The following is a 17,926-nucleotide window of genomic DNA, read 5'->3' on the forward strand; positions in this document are numbered from 1 at the left end:
TGGGCCTCCTGGCTAGTTTATTGGGTTGGGTTGACAAGGTCTTCAGATGGCATACAACGTTAGTAGGTCCCCAACTGCCCAGCAGCCACAAAACACCCAACCCTTTGACTTTCCCTTAATGCCATGCAAGGATCTCCTTCACCCAGGAATGTTTGCCCTTCTCAGTCTGCTCCACCTCTAGGAAGCAGCCATGTGGCCAACACAAAGGACATGGAGAAACAGTCACTCGTGGACATCCCAGATCTCAGACAGCAGAGGGGGAAGCTTTTTGTCCTGCAGGCGAAGTGCAAACACTTGCTCTGAATGGACGCTGCTCAAAGTCCGGAGGCTCACCAACTTCATTAGCATCCGTGGGAACATCAGTCGGTCCTGGGGGTGTGGGGGAAGTCTAGTTGTTGCTCTTCCCCAGAAAAGGTGAGACAGGGCAGGGAGATTGTTAGAGATGCAGGGATTATCATGCTAGGTTGAAGCAGAATTCTTGAAAGAGAGTGGGTATCAGAAAATGGGCCTGAAGAGCAGAAGAACAAGACACCAAGGGAGACTCACGTGGGGGTGGTTGATGGAGACATAGGCATGCAGGGCCTCCACATATGTGTGTTGCAGCCTCTCTACCTGGAGCTGGTCCTGCACGTTGGGCCGGTCTATAGGTCACCAACAGAGTTGAGGAGCAGGTCTGGCCAAAGTCTTGGTTCCATAACCCAAATCACAACTCCCAAATAGGGACATGTGCCACCCAACCTCTCTCATCCACTGTAGGGACTATAGCCCTCCTGGGTGAAAGTCTCTTATTCAGTTTCCCTCTTGCCCTTCCTCCATACCTGCAGAGAAGATGCTGATGGCAATGAGCAAAGCAAATTCAGCATCATTGAGTTGTAGTTCATTCATGGCTCTAGAGAACTCAAAGATGGGATTGATGAATTCCACCTGCAGCCCTGGGGAAGAAGAAAGGAGGCTGAGGTTGTGGCAGGAGCAGGAAGAACACCCTCCAACTCAACTTGGGAAACTGCTAGGAAGTCACTAACAGGTCTCCGGGTTTCTGCCATGTCAGAACACATGCTAGGACTGGAGAGATGGCTCAGAGGTTAAGAGCACTGCCTGCTCTTCCAGAGGTCCTGAGTTCATTTCCCAGCAACCACAAGGTGGCTCACAACTTTTATCTGTACTGGAGTCTGATGCCCTCTTCTGGCATGCAGGCATACATGCAGATAGAGCACTCATATACATAAAATAAATAAATAAATAAATAAATAAATAAATAAATAAATAAATCTTAAGGAAAGAAAGAAAGAAAGAAAGAAAGAAAAAGGTTTTAAACTTCTCCACACCTCCTCTGTGAAATTCAAATAATGGTTGAATTTATCTAACAAAACGACCTCTTTTGTTAGATAAACATGAATGTAATTGAAAGGCTGAGGCAGAAGGATTCCAAGTTCCAAGCCAGTTTGGAACTTGCCACATAGCAAGATCCCATCTCAAAACAAAACAAAAACCAGACCCAAACCAAAATCAAATATTTATTATGTGGTGTGATGGTTACTTGACTGTCAACTTGACAGAATCTAAACTCACTTAGCAGACAAAGCTCTAGGCAGGCCTGTGAGGGACTGAATAAAGCAAGCTGAGCACTGGCGCTCTCCAGCCCCTGCTTTGCTGACTGTGGATCCCCAATGACCATTTCCATCTGCTGTTGCTCCTTACCCCGTGGCAGACTCCACCCTCACACCAGGAGCCAACATTGCCCTCCTTCCTTAAGTTGCCTTTGCTTGCAAGTATTTTGTCATGGGGATGGAAAACACTATGCAGATGGTCATATGATAAAGTATGCACGAGCTTTAGCACAATGTCTGACACAAAAAACTGTTGAATTAGGAGAGGCGGTGGTGGCGCACACCTTTAATCCCAGCACTGGGAGGCAGAGGCAGGTGGATCTCTGAGTTTGAGACCAGCCTGATCTACAGATGGAGTTCCAGGACAGCCAAACCCTGTCTCGAAAAACAAAACAAAATGTGTTGAATTAAATAACAATTATATTATTAGGATTCTCAAGGGTGCCACATTTGTAAGAATACAGGTATCTCTGACTTTTGCTTATAGAGAAATTCTATATAATAGAGAGGCCAGGTAGGGATGGTGCTCGCCTTTAGTCCCAGCACTTAGGAGGCAAAGGCAGGCAGATCTCTGCGCATTCAAGGCCAGCCTGGTCTACGTAGTGGATTCTAGGACACAAAGAAACACTGAGTCAAAAACAAAAGAGGAGAAGAAGGAAAAAGAGGAGGAAGAGGAGGAGCAGGAGAAAAAGACAGAAAGAGAGAAACCCTTCTTGGCTTATCTGAATACTAGAGTTACAGTTGATATATCACATTATCACATCCTGAAGAGAAACAATGTGGCTAAGGGTGTGGACTGAGGTTCCAGATGACAGGATTTGACTCCCTTGAATCTACCATTGACTAAGCTGGGTGACTTGAGGTAAAATATTTAATCTGCCTGGGTCCTAGAGTCCCCATCTGTAATACAGAAATAGTAATATCTACCTCGTAAACTTTTTAGAATAGTAAATAGCATATGTGATATCTACTATGTGTTCATTAAATTTTTAAAAAGACTACATCTTCGTGATAAGGTCTCAAGAAGCCCAGGCTAGCCTCAAATTCACTATGTAGCTGAGGATGACCTTGGACTTCTGGTTCTTGTTGAGTATTATGGGTATCTACTACCACAACCAGGCAGTACTGAGAGTGGAATCCAGGCCCTCATATAACTTAGACAAACACTCTACCAACTATACTATATTCACTTCAGTTGATTTGTGTGTGTGTGTGTGTGTGTGTGTGTGTGTGTGTGTGTGTGTGTGAGAGAGAGAGAGAGAGAGAGAGAGAGAGAGAGAGAGAGAGAGAGAGAGAGATAGATAGACAGACAGACAGACAGACAGACAGACATAGTCCTTGGCTGTCCTGGAACTCACTATGTAAACCTAGCTGACCTAGAACTCAAGAGATCTGCTTGCATCTGCCTTCCAAATGCTGGGATTAAAAGTGTGTGCCACCATGCCTGGCTTCTCTCTTGTTTTCTGTTTTTCGGTTTAGGCTGGTTGTTTTTGGTTTGGTTTGGTTTGGTTTTGAGACAATTTATTGTATAATACCAGACTGGCCTCATACTCCATATGTAGCCAAGGATGGCCTTGAACTTGTGTATGTGTACACAAGTATGTCGGGAGGGGGTGCACTTGCCCATGCATGTTCATGTGGAGGCCGGTAGTCAACGTCAGGTAACTTTATTGCTTTCCACCTTAGTTTTCTGAGAGTTTTCTCTCACTAAACTTGGAGCAAGCCATTTCATCTAAATTGGCTGGCCAGTGAGCCCCAGAGATGCTTCTGTCTCTGCTTGCTCCCTGGCACGGGGTTCCAGGTGTGTGCCACCTCCCTAGCCCATGGATTTGAACTACTGATCCTCATATTTGTCTCCCAATTTAAAACAATAAGAACAAACCCCAACATTAATAGACCAATCTTCCTGCAGAAAAGACAATGAGCATGCCGCAGCCTGAGCTGCAGCCTGGACCTGTGCACACTTGAGCATGCCACAGCCTGAGCTGCATGTAGCCTGGACCTGTGCACTCTTGAGCATGTCACAGCCTGAGCTGCAGCCTGGACCTGTGCACACTTGAGCATGCCACAGCCTGAGCTGCATGTAGCCTGGACCTGTACACTCTTGAGCATGTCACAGCCTGAGCTGCAGCCTGGACCTGTGCACACTTGAGCATGCCACAGCCTGAGCTGCAGCCTGGACCTGTACACACTTGAGCATGCCACAGCCTGAGCTGCAGCCTGGACCTGTACACACTTCTGTTCTCACTGTCGGCCTCTCCACCCCACACTGCTTTCCAGACTTTCTCAGATTTCTTTTAGCAACCATCTGCTATATTTTTCCATTCGAGGTTTCTTGATGAGTCACTTCCTGTAGCTTCACCCTGATATGTACCAAGTGTTGTGTGTTCATCTATTCAATAGGCAAGCTTTGTTTTTCTAGAGCATTTCTTGATGAAAATTTAAGCTCCAAAATATGCTTTAAAAGTCCCTTCATACAAAATAAAGAGAGAAGGTCCTAGAATTGAGCTGTGCTCCAGGATGGTCTGCTAATGCTTGCTGGAAGGACCCCTCAAATGAGATAGGTCCATCACTAGTCAGCCATTGTAAGCAACACATGGTAGTGGTTGTGCAACGGGAGGAGATTTGACAAACCAGAGCCTCCAGGGAAAGAATGGCAGAAAACAAAAATGTGTGTGAGAGAGAGAGAGAGAGAGAGAGAGAGACCTTTAAAAAAGAAAAGATGATTAAAGAGAAGAAAAAAATAAAAAGAGCCTTCTGTTCCTTTTCTCCCAAGAACACACTGATAAAGTGAGAAATGAAAACATGATGAAATCAAGATTGCTTAAATAAAGACATATTATAAATAGGTACAGATTCAGACAACAAAGTCCACAAATGCTGAAGAAACAGGAAGGGTCTAAAGAGAGGGTATTCCAACAGAGGTAAGGGTTAAAAGAGTCTACGATAGCAGCCTTTTTTTTTTTTTTTTTTTTTTTTTTTTTTTGAGAGAAAGGTGCTTGGCAGAAGAGGGGGACAGGGCTGGGTTTTAAGGTTGGACAGAGCCATGGCATAGACCCACCCGGTACCTAGACATTCAGAAAAACAAAGAAACACAAGAGGGTCTAACTGAGTCTTGCCCCTTCCCTGCAATTAAGAAAGGCTTTCCTAGAAAGCCCATATTGGGACAAGAGGCTCATGGGTTGGTCTGAGTCACCAAATACCTGAGAGCTTTCTGAACTCTGCCCTGGAACACAGGATCCTATCAGCACTAAGAGTCACAACATTCGTGACATTTCCCAGCCTGCTCTCTCGGCTGCCAAACTCCTCAGTCTCCTACAGACTTCTACCCTTTCCCAGGTCCAGCCTCATAAACATTGCTAACAGCTACCTGAGAGGCGCTCCGCTGGCCCTGAGCAAGCATCAGACCCCAGCACCAGTTTGAACTAATTCTTAGAGGAAACACCAGCTTTCCTGGTCTGCATGTTTGTCATGCATCAACTCTAGTTCTACAGCTCATCAGGAAAAGGGACAGGAAGAGATTAAGGGTCAAGTGAGCCTGCATGTCCTTAAAGACCATTATCTGAATAAAGCTGCTTGCCTTTTGTCTGTTAAAAAGCCTGACAGAAGAATGGTTTTCAATTTTTTTTTTTGTAGCTACACTATGAAATATATATTAAAATACATATTAAACTTTATTTATTTTATATATATATATATATCTGCCTGCCTGCCTGCCTGCCTGAAGAGGGCATCAGATGCCCCTATAGAATGCTGTGAGTCACCATGTGGTTGCTGGGAATTGAACTCATGACCCCTGGAAGAGCAGCCAGTGTTCTTAACCACTGAGCCATCTCACCAGACCAGCTACACAATATTTCTGAATGTTGAGCACAAGCTCAGTGCAAAGTAACACATCCTCTCTAAAGCAAAAAATGAAGGCCACTGTTCTGCCTTGCCTGGTCTCCACCAAGAAGATGCTTGCATCGACTCCTCAGATGCTTCAGTGGAGAGGGGTCTGTTTGGAGTGGTTGAAGTGGCTGATTAACATTCCAAACTCCTCTCTTGGAGTTTGCATCTTCATGGTATAAGCGCCTGAACCTCAGGCCCATGGCTCTCTAATGATGGGCCCCATGGTGGAAAGCGCCAGTCCCCTGGCTGTGTCGGATCTCACCTGCTTTGGCAAAGTCTTCCCGGTTGTAACTGAAATCCTTGAGGAAGGTGATACTCTCACTCCCAGGGTTGTACCTCCGTGACGTCTCCAGAAGCATCACCTGCACACAAGCAGCATCTTTCAGACTGGGACGAAGGGGCTGGTCTTGGTACGTGGCCCTTGGAAGGAGGTTGATTCCCTTTCCCAGTGGCTTGGACTCTCCAAGCTGGATATCTGGAGGTCCCCTATAGATAATCCTACTCTGTCTCTCCCTTCACCCCACTCCCTTTCCAGCCACCTCAATCGCAGAGGTCTTCAGCAAGGCGATCTGGTCCTCCCTGCTGAGCTGGAGGAAGCCAGGGAGCTGTTTGGCAAAGTCAACAATCTCCTGCACAGACACGATGGCCAGCTCGGTAAAGTGGGCAAAGCGTTGTTGGCGGGCTTCCCGGCTCTGAGGGTCAGGTGCACTGGGCCAAGGCTACCCAGGGTGGGCAAGGAAGAAAGGGTAAACTGCTGTGAGTTAAGAAGCTAGCTGGTGCTTCAGGTACAGCCACCTCTCCCCAGGTCAAGTACCGTGACTCGGAGTCGGTCAGAGAAGGAGCGCCTGTTACACTGCTGTTGGGCAGCCACCAACTTTTCGATCATGCCCAGTTGCTCTGGGCTGAGCTGTGGCAGGACTTGGGGAGGTGAGGAAACCCTTGGGGACACCGATGTGGCTTGAGCCTGCTCCTCTTCTTGCCGCTTCAGTTTCTTCAAGCGGATCTGTTCTTCTGACAGGACACCTAAAGACGGGGCCAGATGTGAGGTGGGAGTGAGCCAAGGGTGGGTTGATGCTCCAGAAACAAAATGTGTGTAACAGCAAGGAGGATTTATTTATTTATTTATTTATTTATTTATTTATTTATAATACAGGGTCTTGCTATGTAGCTCTTGGCTGTCCTGGAACTCACTATGTAGACCAGGCTGGCCTTGAACTCACAGAGATCCACTTCTGCCTCCTGAATGTTTGGACTAAAAGCATGTGCCACTCTGCCCAGATAAAAGAAGTTTTCATCTACACTCAGGAGATCCCTGCAGGGTTAAGCATCTGTCTGCCTTCATAGCAGGGTATCAATATTTCCCCCGTCAGCTCTTCCCAATTCCAGCCCTGGACACTTACACTCCTCCCTCATGCCTGCCTGGCGGCATTTGCGAAGTCGACACTCCTGGCATTTCCGCCGCATGTAGGTGTCCATGGGGCAGTGGCCGCCACTGTGACAAACGTAGCGTGCTCCCTTGATGACACTGCGACGGAAGAATCCCTTGCAGCCCTCGCAGCTCAACACATTGTAATGGAAGCCAGAGGCCTTGTCCCCACATACACTGCACAACTCATTCCCCAGCATTTTGGGGGCTGGCCCCTTTTTCCGCTTTTGTGGACGAAGCTCTGGATAGAGACACAAGGTTTAATGTTTTCCCTTCCTTGATCACTCCTAGCTAGGTAGTCTTCATTTCTGTCCCTTCACTGAATGACATTGTCTCTCATTCTCTCCCTCTCCCCGAGCCCACTCGCAATATGTAGCCTTTGAACTCCTAGGGCTCAAGTTATCTGTCTCAGCCTCCAGAGTAGATGAAATTACCAAGACAGGCCACAGGCATGGCTTAATCTATGATAACAGTTGCTGTCCTTCACCAAGAACTATGATGTCCTAAGTTCTACATGAGTTCTTTATAAGCATCGATCCTTAAGATGATCATAAGGATTAATTTAAATTCAGAAGCAGGGAGACTGAGGCTCAGAAACACCTAAGATATGGACGCAGTTCACACCAAAGCCATTCAGGTCTACCTGGCCCAGAGCCTTTGGACTTAATTGTGACATTAGAAAGCAAAGCACCCCAGAGTTTCCCTCCCCTATCTAGGGAGACTTTACCTTTTCCAAATCCAGGTGACTCTTACCTGTAGGCTCTGGCAGGGTCTCTACCGTGGGGAGCAGGGCTGTAGGCTCTGCTGACTCCAATCCTATCCTTAAAGCACCCCCAGTTGATTGGGGCATCCTGGCTTCCTCCCTGAGGATGCAACTGTTGCCTCCCTGGTCTCTTGCATCTTGAGGTTCTGTCTTCCACAACTCCGTTGCAGAATCTGAGCCCAAGAGAAGCACAGGGGAATGGGTGTGAGTTCAGGTCCTATCCAGATTCCATCTCCAAGTGTCCCAGCTGGGAAACTACGAACTCAACTCTACCATTAGAAGGCAGGCAAGCTAGCCAGACATGGTGGTGCACACCTTTAATCCTAGCACTTGAGAGGCAGAGGCAGGTGGAGCTCTTGTTTGAGGCTGGCCTGGTCTACAGAGTAAGTTCTAGGACAGCCACTCTACACAGAAAAACCGTCTCAAAGCAAACAAAGAACAAACAAAAAAGAAGGCAGCTAAGCCACAGCTCATGATTTCAGATTCCAGTACTCTGTGTTGTCAGTTGTGGTCCTTTGCATATCAAGACCCCCATCACCACTACTACCAGATAAGGTTTCTCTGTGTAGTCCAGGCTGACCTTGAACTCACAGAGATCCAACTACTTCTGCATCCTGAGTGCTGGGATTAAAGGCATGTACCACCACTGTCCAACTAGCACATCAGGATCTTAAATAAAGGTGCTAATTTTTGTCCCCTAGGGGATGACGGAGGGCATCCATTTCGTAGAACAGACAGAACTCTCAAAGCCAGAGCTGTCTAAGCATGAGACATGTCAGCTTTCCCAGAAAAGCAAACCCAGACTGAGGACTTCACTGACCAAGCACTAGAACCAGGGAAAAGGGTTTGAGCAGCACTAAGAACAGATCTGACTGTGCTCCTAAGAGGTGCTGGATGAAGGTAGGGGAGGGAGTTGATTCCTGAGGTAGGAGAGGAGCCAGAGGCCTGGGCTCAGGGAAGAAGGTTTGAATAAAGCAGCTTACCAGGAGAAACATCAGGCATTGGGGCCTCCAGCCACAAGGACATCTCTTCCTGGAGCCCTGGACATTACCAAGACACTGTCCTGCGGGAACGAGCCAGGTTACACTTTTCCAGAACTAGGCCTGGGCTCCCTTCTGTGCTGCCTTTTTTTGGTCCTCACTCCATCAGCTGACATTTACTTATCATGAATTAGACTGTGAAGCCTTCTTTGTTATATCCCCATGAAGTCCCGGTTTGTTTGCTTGCTTGCTTGCTTGCTTTGTTTTTCCAGACAGGGTTTCTCTGTGCAGTCCTTGAACTCTCTCTGTGTAAACTGGGCTAACCTCGAAGTCAGAGATCCACCTGCCTCTGCCTCCCGAATGCTGGGATTAAAGGCGTGTGCTACCATGGCCCGGTTGAAGTCAGGAGTCAGTCTCTTTCTCTCTCCCTCTCTCTCTCATATGTGTGTGTGTGTGTGTGTGTCTGTGTGTGTGTCTGTGTCTGTGTGTGTGTCTGTGTGTGTGTGTAATTTTTTTCCCCCAGTTCTGGAGATTGAACCCAGGACTTCTTCAGGCAGGCTAGGCAAATGTTCAGCAATTGAACTCTACAACCTCCACCCTGTCAGGACTATTCTTAAATTCATTTGAAAGATTTGAAAGATAAGCAAACTAAGGTTCAAAGAGATTAAGGAAACTGCTCACAAACACAAAGTGGAGGTGGTAGAGCCAAGAGTAGAATCGTGACTTGTTTGAGTTCTCAGCTTTGTTCTGTCCTTCTCTGCACCCCCCTCCAGGCTATGTGGAGGGTCCTTCCCTCTGCTCTGACATTAGGGAGAGCAAAAGTTGGCAGGACCACAAGACTGAATCCAAGCCCACTCTATGAGTCTGTTTATTGTAATCTTTTCCCTGTGGATTCTGAAGTCCTAGCATAAAGTTCTAGAGAATAAAGTCTCAAGAATCTGGCTAGTACAAGGCCTCCTCTCCCAGAACCCCTCCAGTTCTTCAGAGACCTAATAAAACGTTATCCCTTCTCAGATCTTCCGTTAGCATTATTCCTCACTTCTAGAATATCCTCCCATCACATCCCTCCCCACCAGATGCAAGGATAGAGCCCCCCCCAAGCCACTGAGCAGACCCGCCGAATCCCCAGGCCACCAGACTTCCTGGCTGCGTAGTCTCTGGAGCCCCCTTGCTGGGAGAAGAGGGTGTTGCAGTACCCGGGCCTCGAGGCAGCAGCGGGCAGCCAGTGACTAGAGCTGAGCGCACAGGGGCCAGCAGGGAGAAGCAGCAATGTAGGAAAAGGCCGAGGGAGGGACTGCCAAGGGGTCCTTCCTACTGGCGACCCAGGGCCCTTAGCCTCATTAGGCCCCCGCCCACGAGGTAGCTTCCCCACCAGACTAACTCCTCCCCAGCCGGCCACCCTCTTAGCCGGCGCCACCCTGTCCCCTACCCTCTACCAAGACTGTCGCGTTTCCCCGCAGACCGGCCTAGTTCCATCTCTCTCCTTCCTCTCCTCACCCTGGAGGCTCTTTGCTCTTACAGAAGGACTGCTTCTCAGTCACCCCCACCCTAATCCCAGCAGCCTCCAGAGTCAGCGTTCCCTCCCCCCTCCTCCCATAGACACCTCGCGGAGCAAAGGTCCCGGCACGGCCCGGAATTGCGACACCAAGCCCCAGCCTGTGTTCCCAGCCTCCCTCCTCCCTTGCCTCTGGGAAGGCGCCAAGCTCTCCCCACTAGCCCCAGGACTGAGCCAAGCCGGTAGAACTCCAAGGGTGAAGACGGGCAGGTGCTGGGCCTTCCAGTGAGTTGGTGTGTGGATGCCCTGAGGGGGACAGAGAAAGGAAGAAGCCAATAAAAAGAGGCCTGGGAGAGGAATGAGAGAAGCAGACGCTAGCAACCCAGGGGTCAGTCCAGAATAGACGACCCCCCACCCCCCCACAAAAAAGATAAGGCAGTCGCCTCGTCTAGGGAACAGTACCACCTGAGGTGGTGTCAAGATCTACTGAATCTAAAGCCATAGCTTTCCTGCCTTGCTTCCTGGGACAAGAGATTCAGCCCTGAAGAAATCCATCATGCTTCACTGATTTAATCTCCCAAGGGGATCAGCAGCTGGTTTAGAGAGGAAACACAGAAGAGACTATGTTTCTTTTTGTGAACAAATAAATAAACAAACGTCTCTCTTCTGTTCCACACTAGTTAGCTTGAGTTAATTCCAACTCACCACAATCATTTCTCTTTTGGGTTCTGGGTTCAAACCTCAGTGCTAGGGTTACAACCCAGGGAGGGCTATACCCTATGCTAGGAAAGCACTTCTTGGCTGAACTTTGCCCCATTCAGCTGTACCATCTTGACTGAGCAAGTTAATGTCTCTGAATCTCTCTTTAAGATGGGCACGACGACGACAACGATGAAGATGATGATGCCACATATGATCAATGTGGAAATAAAAATCAACATAGTGTGTCACAGTAATATCCAAGGATGGGCAGGGGTTATCTTTCTACTCCCAGTTCCTTTAATGGTTGGTCTTCCCATAACCTTAAACATATGCATTAGCAACCTTTTGAATCTTTGTTGTTGTATACAGATCTCTCATTTTCCCTTTGGTTACTGAGAGCAGCTCCAGGAGGGAGGCAGTAAGAGTAAATGGCTCTGTTTTACAGCATACACTGATACTTGTTTGTGAGCTTGCCCCAGACCACACAATGGCCAAACTGAGATCAGAATTCAGATGTCTTTTCTCCAGGCGTTCTGATCTTTTCTTCCTAGGTTTGAGTCCAGAACATTCTCAAGTCTGAAGGAAAAGTTCTGAGATGAAAAAGCCAGGGCTGGTGGTCAGCAGGGCCGATGGTTAGCGGGCCAGTGGTCAGCAGGGTTGGTGGGCTGCAGAGCTCAATTCAGATGTGAGAAGCAAGAGTTGAGGTTACTGTTGGCCATTCATCCCCTGCCCCATTCCCAGTTTCCTGCTCACAGGGCCTTCCTGTTTTGCTGTGAACTCCAATTCCCATGGGTCCACATTAAAGCATAGGACAGGGGCCAAACAAGCAGTGAGAGGGAACAGAAGAGAGACGAACAGGGCACAAGGGAAGAAAACAGAGGAAACAAGGAAGGATGAACATGGTTGTGGGGGCGGGACTGAAGAGACAGGATGGGGGAAGGATGAGAAAACTGAAGTAGATAGGGGCTTGGTGAGAGATGAGAGGAAGCGCAGGGTGAGCCAAGGGAACGGGTAGAGACTGGGAACACGTGTGAGAAGATGGCAGGCTGTGGGGGTGTTGCAAAATCTGCCCATGTATTCATTTCTCACATTCAGAAAAAGCCCCTCTGGCAGCCCCATCTTCAGCTTCTGCCTCTGGCTTTTGCTCTCGTTCCTTCTCGTCGTAAGGTCATCCACCCTGGTCTGGACACTTATGAATCATAGGCACAAGGCTCTCCATTCTTCTCATGGGTTCCTTCCTCAATTTTCACAAAGACCTGCCACCCTGGGAAAGTAGAAACCAAGGGCAGCAGCCACAGAGACTGGGACAGCTCAGTCCCAGCCCCCATCAAGTGTCCAGCTCTCTCCCCTTGCTCAAGTTCCAGAGTAGTAGCTCACTCAGAGATGTCCCTGATATGCCTCATTTCAAGGAACTTGAGACGTAACATGGGCCCGAAGCCCAAAGATTATCTTCTAGGGTTTTTTTGTTTGTTTGTTTGGTTTTTCTGTATAGCCCTGGCTGTCCTGGAACTCACTCTGTAGACCAGGCTGGCCTCGAACTCAGAAATCCGCCTGACTCTGCCTCCCAAGTGCCGGGATTAAAGGCGTGCGCCACCACCGCCCTGTTTGTTTGTTTTTTAAAAGAGTCTCCCTCATCCTGATCCTAATCCTTCTCCTGACTCCCTAATCTCTTCACAGTGTGCTTCCTAGGCCCCAGGAACATACATACACAAACCCAGGCTGGAGCCCACTGACCAGCTGCTGAACAAGCAGGGCCTCCCTCGAGCCAGTGAGGTGGGGCAGCCAGTTCCTGTAGGAGAGGCAGCACTGTCAGCGCCTCACCATCACAGGTTGCGGGCAATGGAGGAGCTGGACACAAAGAGAAGGGAGAAGGAAAAAGTGGGGGGACGCTAAAACAGGCTGCTAGTATCTCCACGGACTTTCTGGTGAGCAACCACTGGGACTTCTACCCCCAGCCAGGGCAATCAGGTGATCAGCAGCTAGAAGCACACACCCCACTTGACCAGCCCCACCCTCATGGTTCAGTTCCACCAGCCTACAGGAACGTGTTCAGGTCAAAGCAGCCTAGTCCTATAAGTCTTTCTAGTATTTTCTTGACTCTTACAGGAAGCAAGATGGCTAGGAACATCTTTGGGGAATCTTACTAGCCGCAGCTCTGACTCTTCCACCCCAAACTTCCAGAGGCCACCTCTGGGCTTAGAATAGCACCCCTAGTCAAACGGACCACTAAATAACTTCCCCAAAGGCAATCCTTCTGATTAAGCAGGCCCTTCGCAGACAAGGGCTAGGGCAGATATGGCTTCTAAATTCTTTTGGTGCTCTAGATGAGTAAAAAGTGACGGAATCATCTTTCACAGCCCTGGGAATCCACTCAAGTTGACTTTTGCCCAATCTCCTAATTGCAAGATAAAGAAGAATCCCTATTCAGAACAGAACCTGTGTATTCAGAGGTGATCTAGAAGACAGAACACAAAGAAGAAAAGTAATGTTTACTCTGGCTCTTCTGCATAATTTATTCGACATGTATTATCATTTCATGTCTTATCCTTCAGCAGACCCAACTCCAGGTTCCTGTACCCATGTTGAGTGGCTCACAACCACCTGCAACTCCAGCTCCAGAGATCTTCTGGTCTCCATGAGTACCTGCATTCATAGGTATACACATTCATATACATACATATACATACATACATATACATACATATATACACACACTCATCCAGACACATAAGTAAAAAGAAGTCCCTGCTCAAGTACAAACTAAAAACAAACGAACCAACTTTATCCCATCATACAAACTACCTTCAAAAACTGAGGGGAAGAATGGTTAATTCATTTGGATTTAGGATTGCTTCTACCAACATAGAGTAAGCAGTTGCCTGATCTCACCTTTGGAAACGGATTTATTTGCTCTGGAATAGGTACACACACATACATCTATTTTTCCACAGACATAATGATTTTTTTTTTTCAACTCTAAGGAACCAAGGTGAAAAGAACTTGAAATCACCTGTAGAAAATAATGTAGAAGCTGGGGAATTGCAAACTTGAAGCTTTGGTCTGGTGCAGTGCCCTCATTATCCTGGAATCATTGCTCACTATAAAGATTGAAATCACATCTGCTTCACCAGTCCTTCCTACACAGAGGCTGACAGACACAAAGGGAATAGACAGGCTTGAGCAAGTGGGAAGAAGAGCAAAGCCTGAAGGAGTTCTCTTCTATTTAGTGAGCTAAAGATTTACACTCTGAAAACACAATGGCTTGGATGATTTTGCAGAGTAGAAGTTTATACGAAAAGTCTCTTGTAGCCTAGGCTGGCCCTGAACTTGCAATATAACTGAAGCCGTCCTTGAACTCCTGATCTTTCTGCCTCAATCTTGCCATGTGTTGGGATAACTGAATTAAAGTCTTAAAGTTGCCAGGCAATAGTGGCAAGTGCCTTTAATCCCAGCACTGGGGAAGCAGAGGTTGGCAGATCTCTGTGGGTTTGAAGCCAGCCTGGTCTACAGAGCTAGTTCTAGGACAGCCAGGGTTACACAAAGAAAACCTGTCTTGAAAAGCAAAACAAAACAAAAGTGAAGCGACTCCACAAGCGTATGTGGGGGATCATGCCTGCACTGCCAGCTTGTAAGAAGAGCGACTGGAGAGCTGCAGAGCCTACTAAGTGAGCCCTTGTCAGAAAAACAAACATCTTCCACCAAAATGCACTTGTCAATTAACCATGTACCATTTGATGCCACTTAGGTGAAAGGTTTCCTTTGATAAAATCTCCAGATACCTTGGGGCTACCATAGGTACTTTAACAATGCAGTTTGAATAGGCTACAAGAAATGGTCCATTACTTGCTGTTTGTCATTGGCAGCACATAAACTAAAACTGGAGTGATACAGAGAGATTTTCATAGTCCCTGCACAAAGATGACAAGGACAGTTGTGAAACATTCTATATTTATTTATTTTTTATTTATTTGGAGACAGTGTTTTTCTCTGTAGCCCTGGAGGTCCTAGATAGAACTCACTATGCCAGGCTGGCCTCAAACTCAGAGATCCACCTGCCTCTGCCTCCTGAGTGCTGGAATTGAAGGCCCGTGCCAGCACATTTTATATTTTAAAAAGGATTGGGGTCGTGAGAGTCGGCTCAGCAGGTAAGGGCGTGTGCTATTGAGCCTGACCACCTGAGTTCAATCTTGGAACCTACACTGTGGAAGGAGAGCACGGACCACTGAGAGTTGCTGTCTGACCTCTACACATGCCATACACAAACAAATATTTCAGAAATAAACAATGGATTGTATACTAACCAAAAATCAGAAAACTTCTATTTCAAACTAGGTGTGGCAATATATACTTTGTACATTTTGGAGGTGAGGCAGTAATAAGTTCAAAGCTAGCCTGGGCTACACAGCAAAATCTTAATCCTGTCTGAAAGAAGAGAGAGAGGTAGAGAAAAAAAACTGTTGAGTTGGGCAGTGCACACTTGTAATTCAGTGCTTAGCAGGTGGTAAGAAGAGGATCAGAAGTGTGAGGCCAGCCTAGGCTATATAAGACCCTGTCTCATAAGACAAACAACAACAGAAATAAGCAAATGAATTTCAATCCATTCTCTAAACTGTGTAAGTTTAGGTAAACTACTTCTCTCTGGGTTGGTTTCCTAACCTTATAAGTGGATGGAGGATCTTTGTGAATCACTTGAGACTATATGCCAAACCGTATTCTGTGTTCATATGTGGACACTTTTTTTTTTTTCTGGAGAGAGGGCTAATTTTTCATGTGATTTATAGGGAACCTGTGACTTTAAAAAGTTAAGAACTAGTCAGGCAAGGTGGTACATGCCTTTAATCCCAGCATTCAGCCTGGTTTAGAGTTCCAAGATAGCCAGAGCTACACAGAGAAACCTTGTCTGGAAAAACAAAATAATAGAGGCTAGAAAGATGGCTCAGCAGTTAAGAGCACTGACTGCTCTTCCAAAGGTCCTGAGTTCAATTCCCAGCAATCACATGGTGGCCCACAACCATCTGCAATGTGATCTGATGCCCTCTTCTGGTGTGTCTGAAGACAACTACAGTGTACTCATATACATAAAATAAATAAATCTTTAAAAATAAATAAGGGAAGGCAGAAACATTATTTAAAAAAAAAACAAAAAAGAAAATCAAAATAATAAATAAGAGAGAAAAGAAAAAAAAAAAGTCAAGAACTGAGGCTGGAGGCTCAGTCCTTCAGAGGACTCAGGTTCTATTCCCAACACCCACATGGCTGTTTAAAATCTACAGGGGATCCTATGCTGCCTTTTTGCCTCCAAGGACACTGTATACACCTGGTTCACAGATACACATGCAAGCAAAACACCTATACATAGAAAATACTTTGTTTTGTTAGTTTTGTTTTTTCCAGACAGGATTTCTCTGTTTATCTCTGCCTGTCCTGGAACTCACTCTATAGACCAGGCTGGCCTACATACAACTCAGACATCTATCTACTTCTCCAAGTGTTGGGACTAAAGGCATACACCACATAGGTTTGTTTGTTTTTAAGTTTAAAACTATTTAGTTTTCAAGCCTTCTTATTCTGCTCACTCCCCAGTCTTTGTCAAGGTGACTTTTGGAAGTAACGTTTAGGCAGTAAGGTACACAATGTTATCTGAAGTCCTGGAATAGTAACAGATAGTTCTGATCAGATTTGTGTTGATAATCTAAGGATAGATCTCCATTAAAGCATATCAAGGGCCCAAGATCTGACCTGCAACTATGTGTCATTCTAAGGTTTGGAATCACAACATCCAGAGGTCAGACTGGCTGCCTGCCTCTAAATCCTAAAGGCTAATGTCTAGAGGAACTCGAATTCTGTGGCAGCCTGCATCAAAACTGATGCAGTTATCTGAAATTCCTGCCATAGGAATTCAATGTAGCGGGTTTAGGAAATCTGTGCATCCTGTACAATCCAGCTCCTCTGAAAGGAAGCATGACATTTTGAGACTAATTTAATTTAGAAATCGATAAGCACAAGGAAAGGGCTGAAAAACTGAGGAGTGAGAAGGTTTGTTTAGGACGAGAATGGTACACTAGACTGGATCTATCTCAAGGGCACAGGGAGTCCAAAGGGCTGTTTACACGTAGTGCCCTAAATCTCAAACAAGACGGCTTAGAGGAACACTGCCTGAGCCAAGGCTAAAGCTAAACTACACACATAAGAGTAGAAAGTTAGGCCCTGTACTTCCCCACATCTTGCCCCAATTTTGCACCAGCTGAGGCTCTGGGATCACTCCCAGAAGCACTCCTCATAAGAGGCACTCGCTCTCCAGACCCAGACCCCACGCAGGGCAAGCACCAGCCTGGTAGCAGAAGAGGTAAGTCTGACCTAGCGCCTCTACAAAAAACGAGGTCTTTAAGCCTTTTCTTCCCGGAAGTTCGAGCTACAGTCCCACACTCGTTCATCACCGCCAATCGCAAACCTTCTCCGTTTGCACTCCCTCCCAAATTCCGCCTTCTCCCACCAGACCGTCTCAACCCCGGCTCCTGCAAACCCATAGAAAGATGGCGAAGTCTGCACTTCCGGCAAGTGTCCTTACGAATGCATCCGGGCGGCTGCAGCAGGTACCGCCCAAGGCGTTCCGGCCTCTTGCTGCACAGCCGACAACGGTGATGGCCGGCAGACAGTCTGGTTGGAGCCAGGCGGCTTTTCTCCAGATCCTTCTTGGCATGTGCCTAACGGTGATGCCACCTATACAGGCCCGGAGTCTACGCTTTGTTACCTTGGTAATGGGTGACGGAGTCACCAACGGGTTCGCCAAAGCTGAAAGGGCAAAGGCTGGCTGGTAGAGGGAGGGGCATTGCTTGTGTTCTGGGATTGGGGGGTCTCACGTCTCAAGGAGGAGAAAGAGCCGGTTTAGAAAGCAGCTGGCCCATAGCGGGTTGTGCGGCTGGATTTAGAGCCCTAGGCTGTTTTTTTAGGGCAGGACGACCGAGTAATGTTAGGAGATATTCTTTCCTGGGATGATTCTTCCCTAGGATGGGAATTTAGTTAAAAGGTTGAAAGTCACCCATAAAGATGACTTTGATCTTT

General features: G+C 47.1%; 2 protein-coding genes and 1 non-coding gene across 12 annotated transcripts in view; 2 read left to right on the forward strand and 1 right to left on the reverse strand.

The window, feature by feature from the left end:
• On the reverse strand, positions 1-17,569 carry Nr1h3 (nuclear receptor subfamily 1 group H member 3). Of its 10 annotated transcripts, none has more exons than XM_076929240.1 (10): positions 17,433-17,569; positions 8,671-8,750; positions 7,678-7,860; positions 6,899-7,165; positions 6,313-6,521; positions 6,038-6,217; positions 5,761-5,860; positions 819-932; positions 547-641; positions 1-369 (listed from the first exon to the last, which is right to left on the reverse strand). In XM_076929240.1, the coding sequence occupies exons 2-10, from the start codon at positions 8,711-8,713 to the stop codon at positions 223-225; spliced, it is 1,338 nt and encodes a 445-aa protein (XP_076785355.1). In that variant the 5' UTR covers positions 8,714-8,750; positions 17,433-17,569; the 3' UTR covers positions 1-222. The 10 variants fall into 10 exon arrangements, with proteins under 10 accessions (XP_076785355.1, XP_034351528.1, XP_034351527.1 ...); XM_034495637.2 differs by lacking the exon at positions 17,433-17,569 and adding an exon at positions 10,271-10,320; XM_034495636.2 differs by lacking the exon at positions 17,433-17,569 and adding an exon at positions 10,165-10,280.
• LOC117704892 (U6 spliceosomal RNA) lies at positions 14,713-14,817 on the forward strand. Its single transcript, XR_004606396.1, has one exon. It is a non-coding gene; the product is annotated as a U6 spliceosomal RNA (small nuclear RNA).
• Acp2 (acid phosphatase 2, lysosomal) overlaps positions 17,483-17,926 on the forward strand; it is an 11,388-nt gene continuing 10,944 nt past the window's right edge. The window contains exon 1 of the mRNA XM_034495643.2: positions 17,483-17,619. Coding sequence (XP_034351534.1) covers positions 17,506-17,619 — 114 coding nt within the window. The 5' untranslated portion in view covers positions 17,483-17,505. The remainder of the gene's footprint in view (positions 17,620-17,926) is intronic.

Source organism: Arvicanthis niloticus, chromosome 2 (assembly GCF_011762505.2).
Source record: "Arvicanthis niloticus isolate mArvNil1 chromosome 2, mArvNil1.pat.X, whole genome shotgun sequence".
Lineage (NCBI taxonomy): Eukaryota > Metazoa > Chordata > Mammalia > Rodentia > Muridae > Arvicanthis > Arvicanthis niloticus.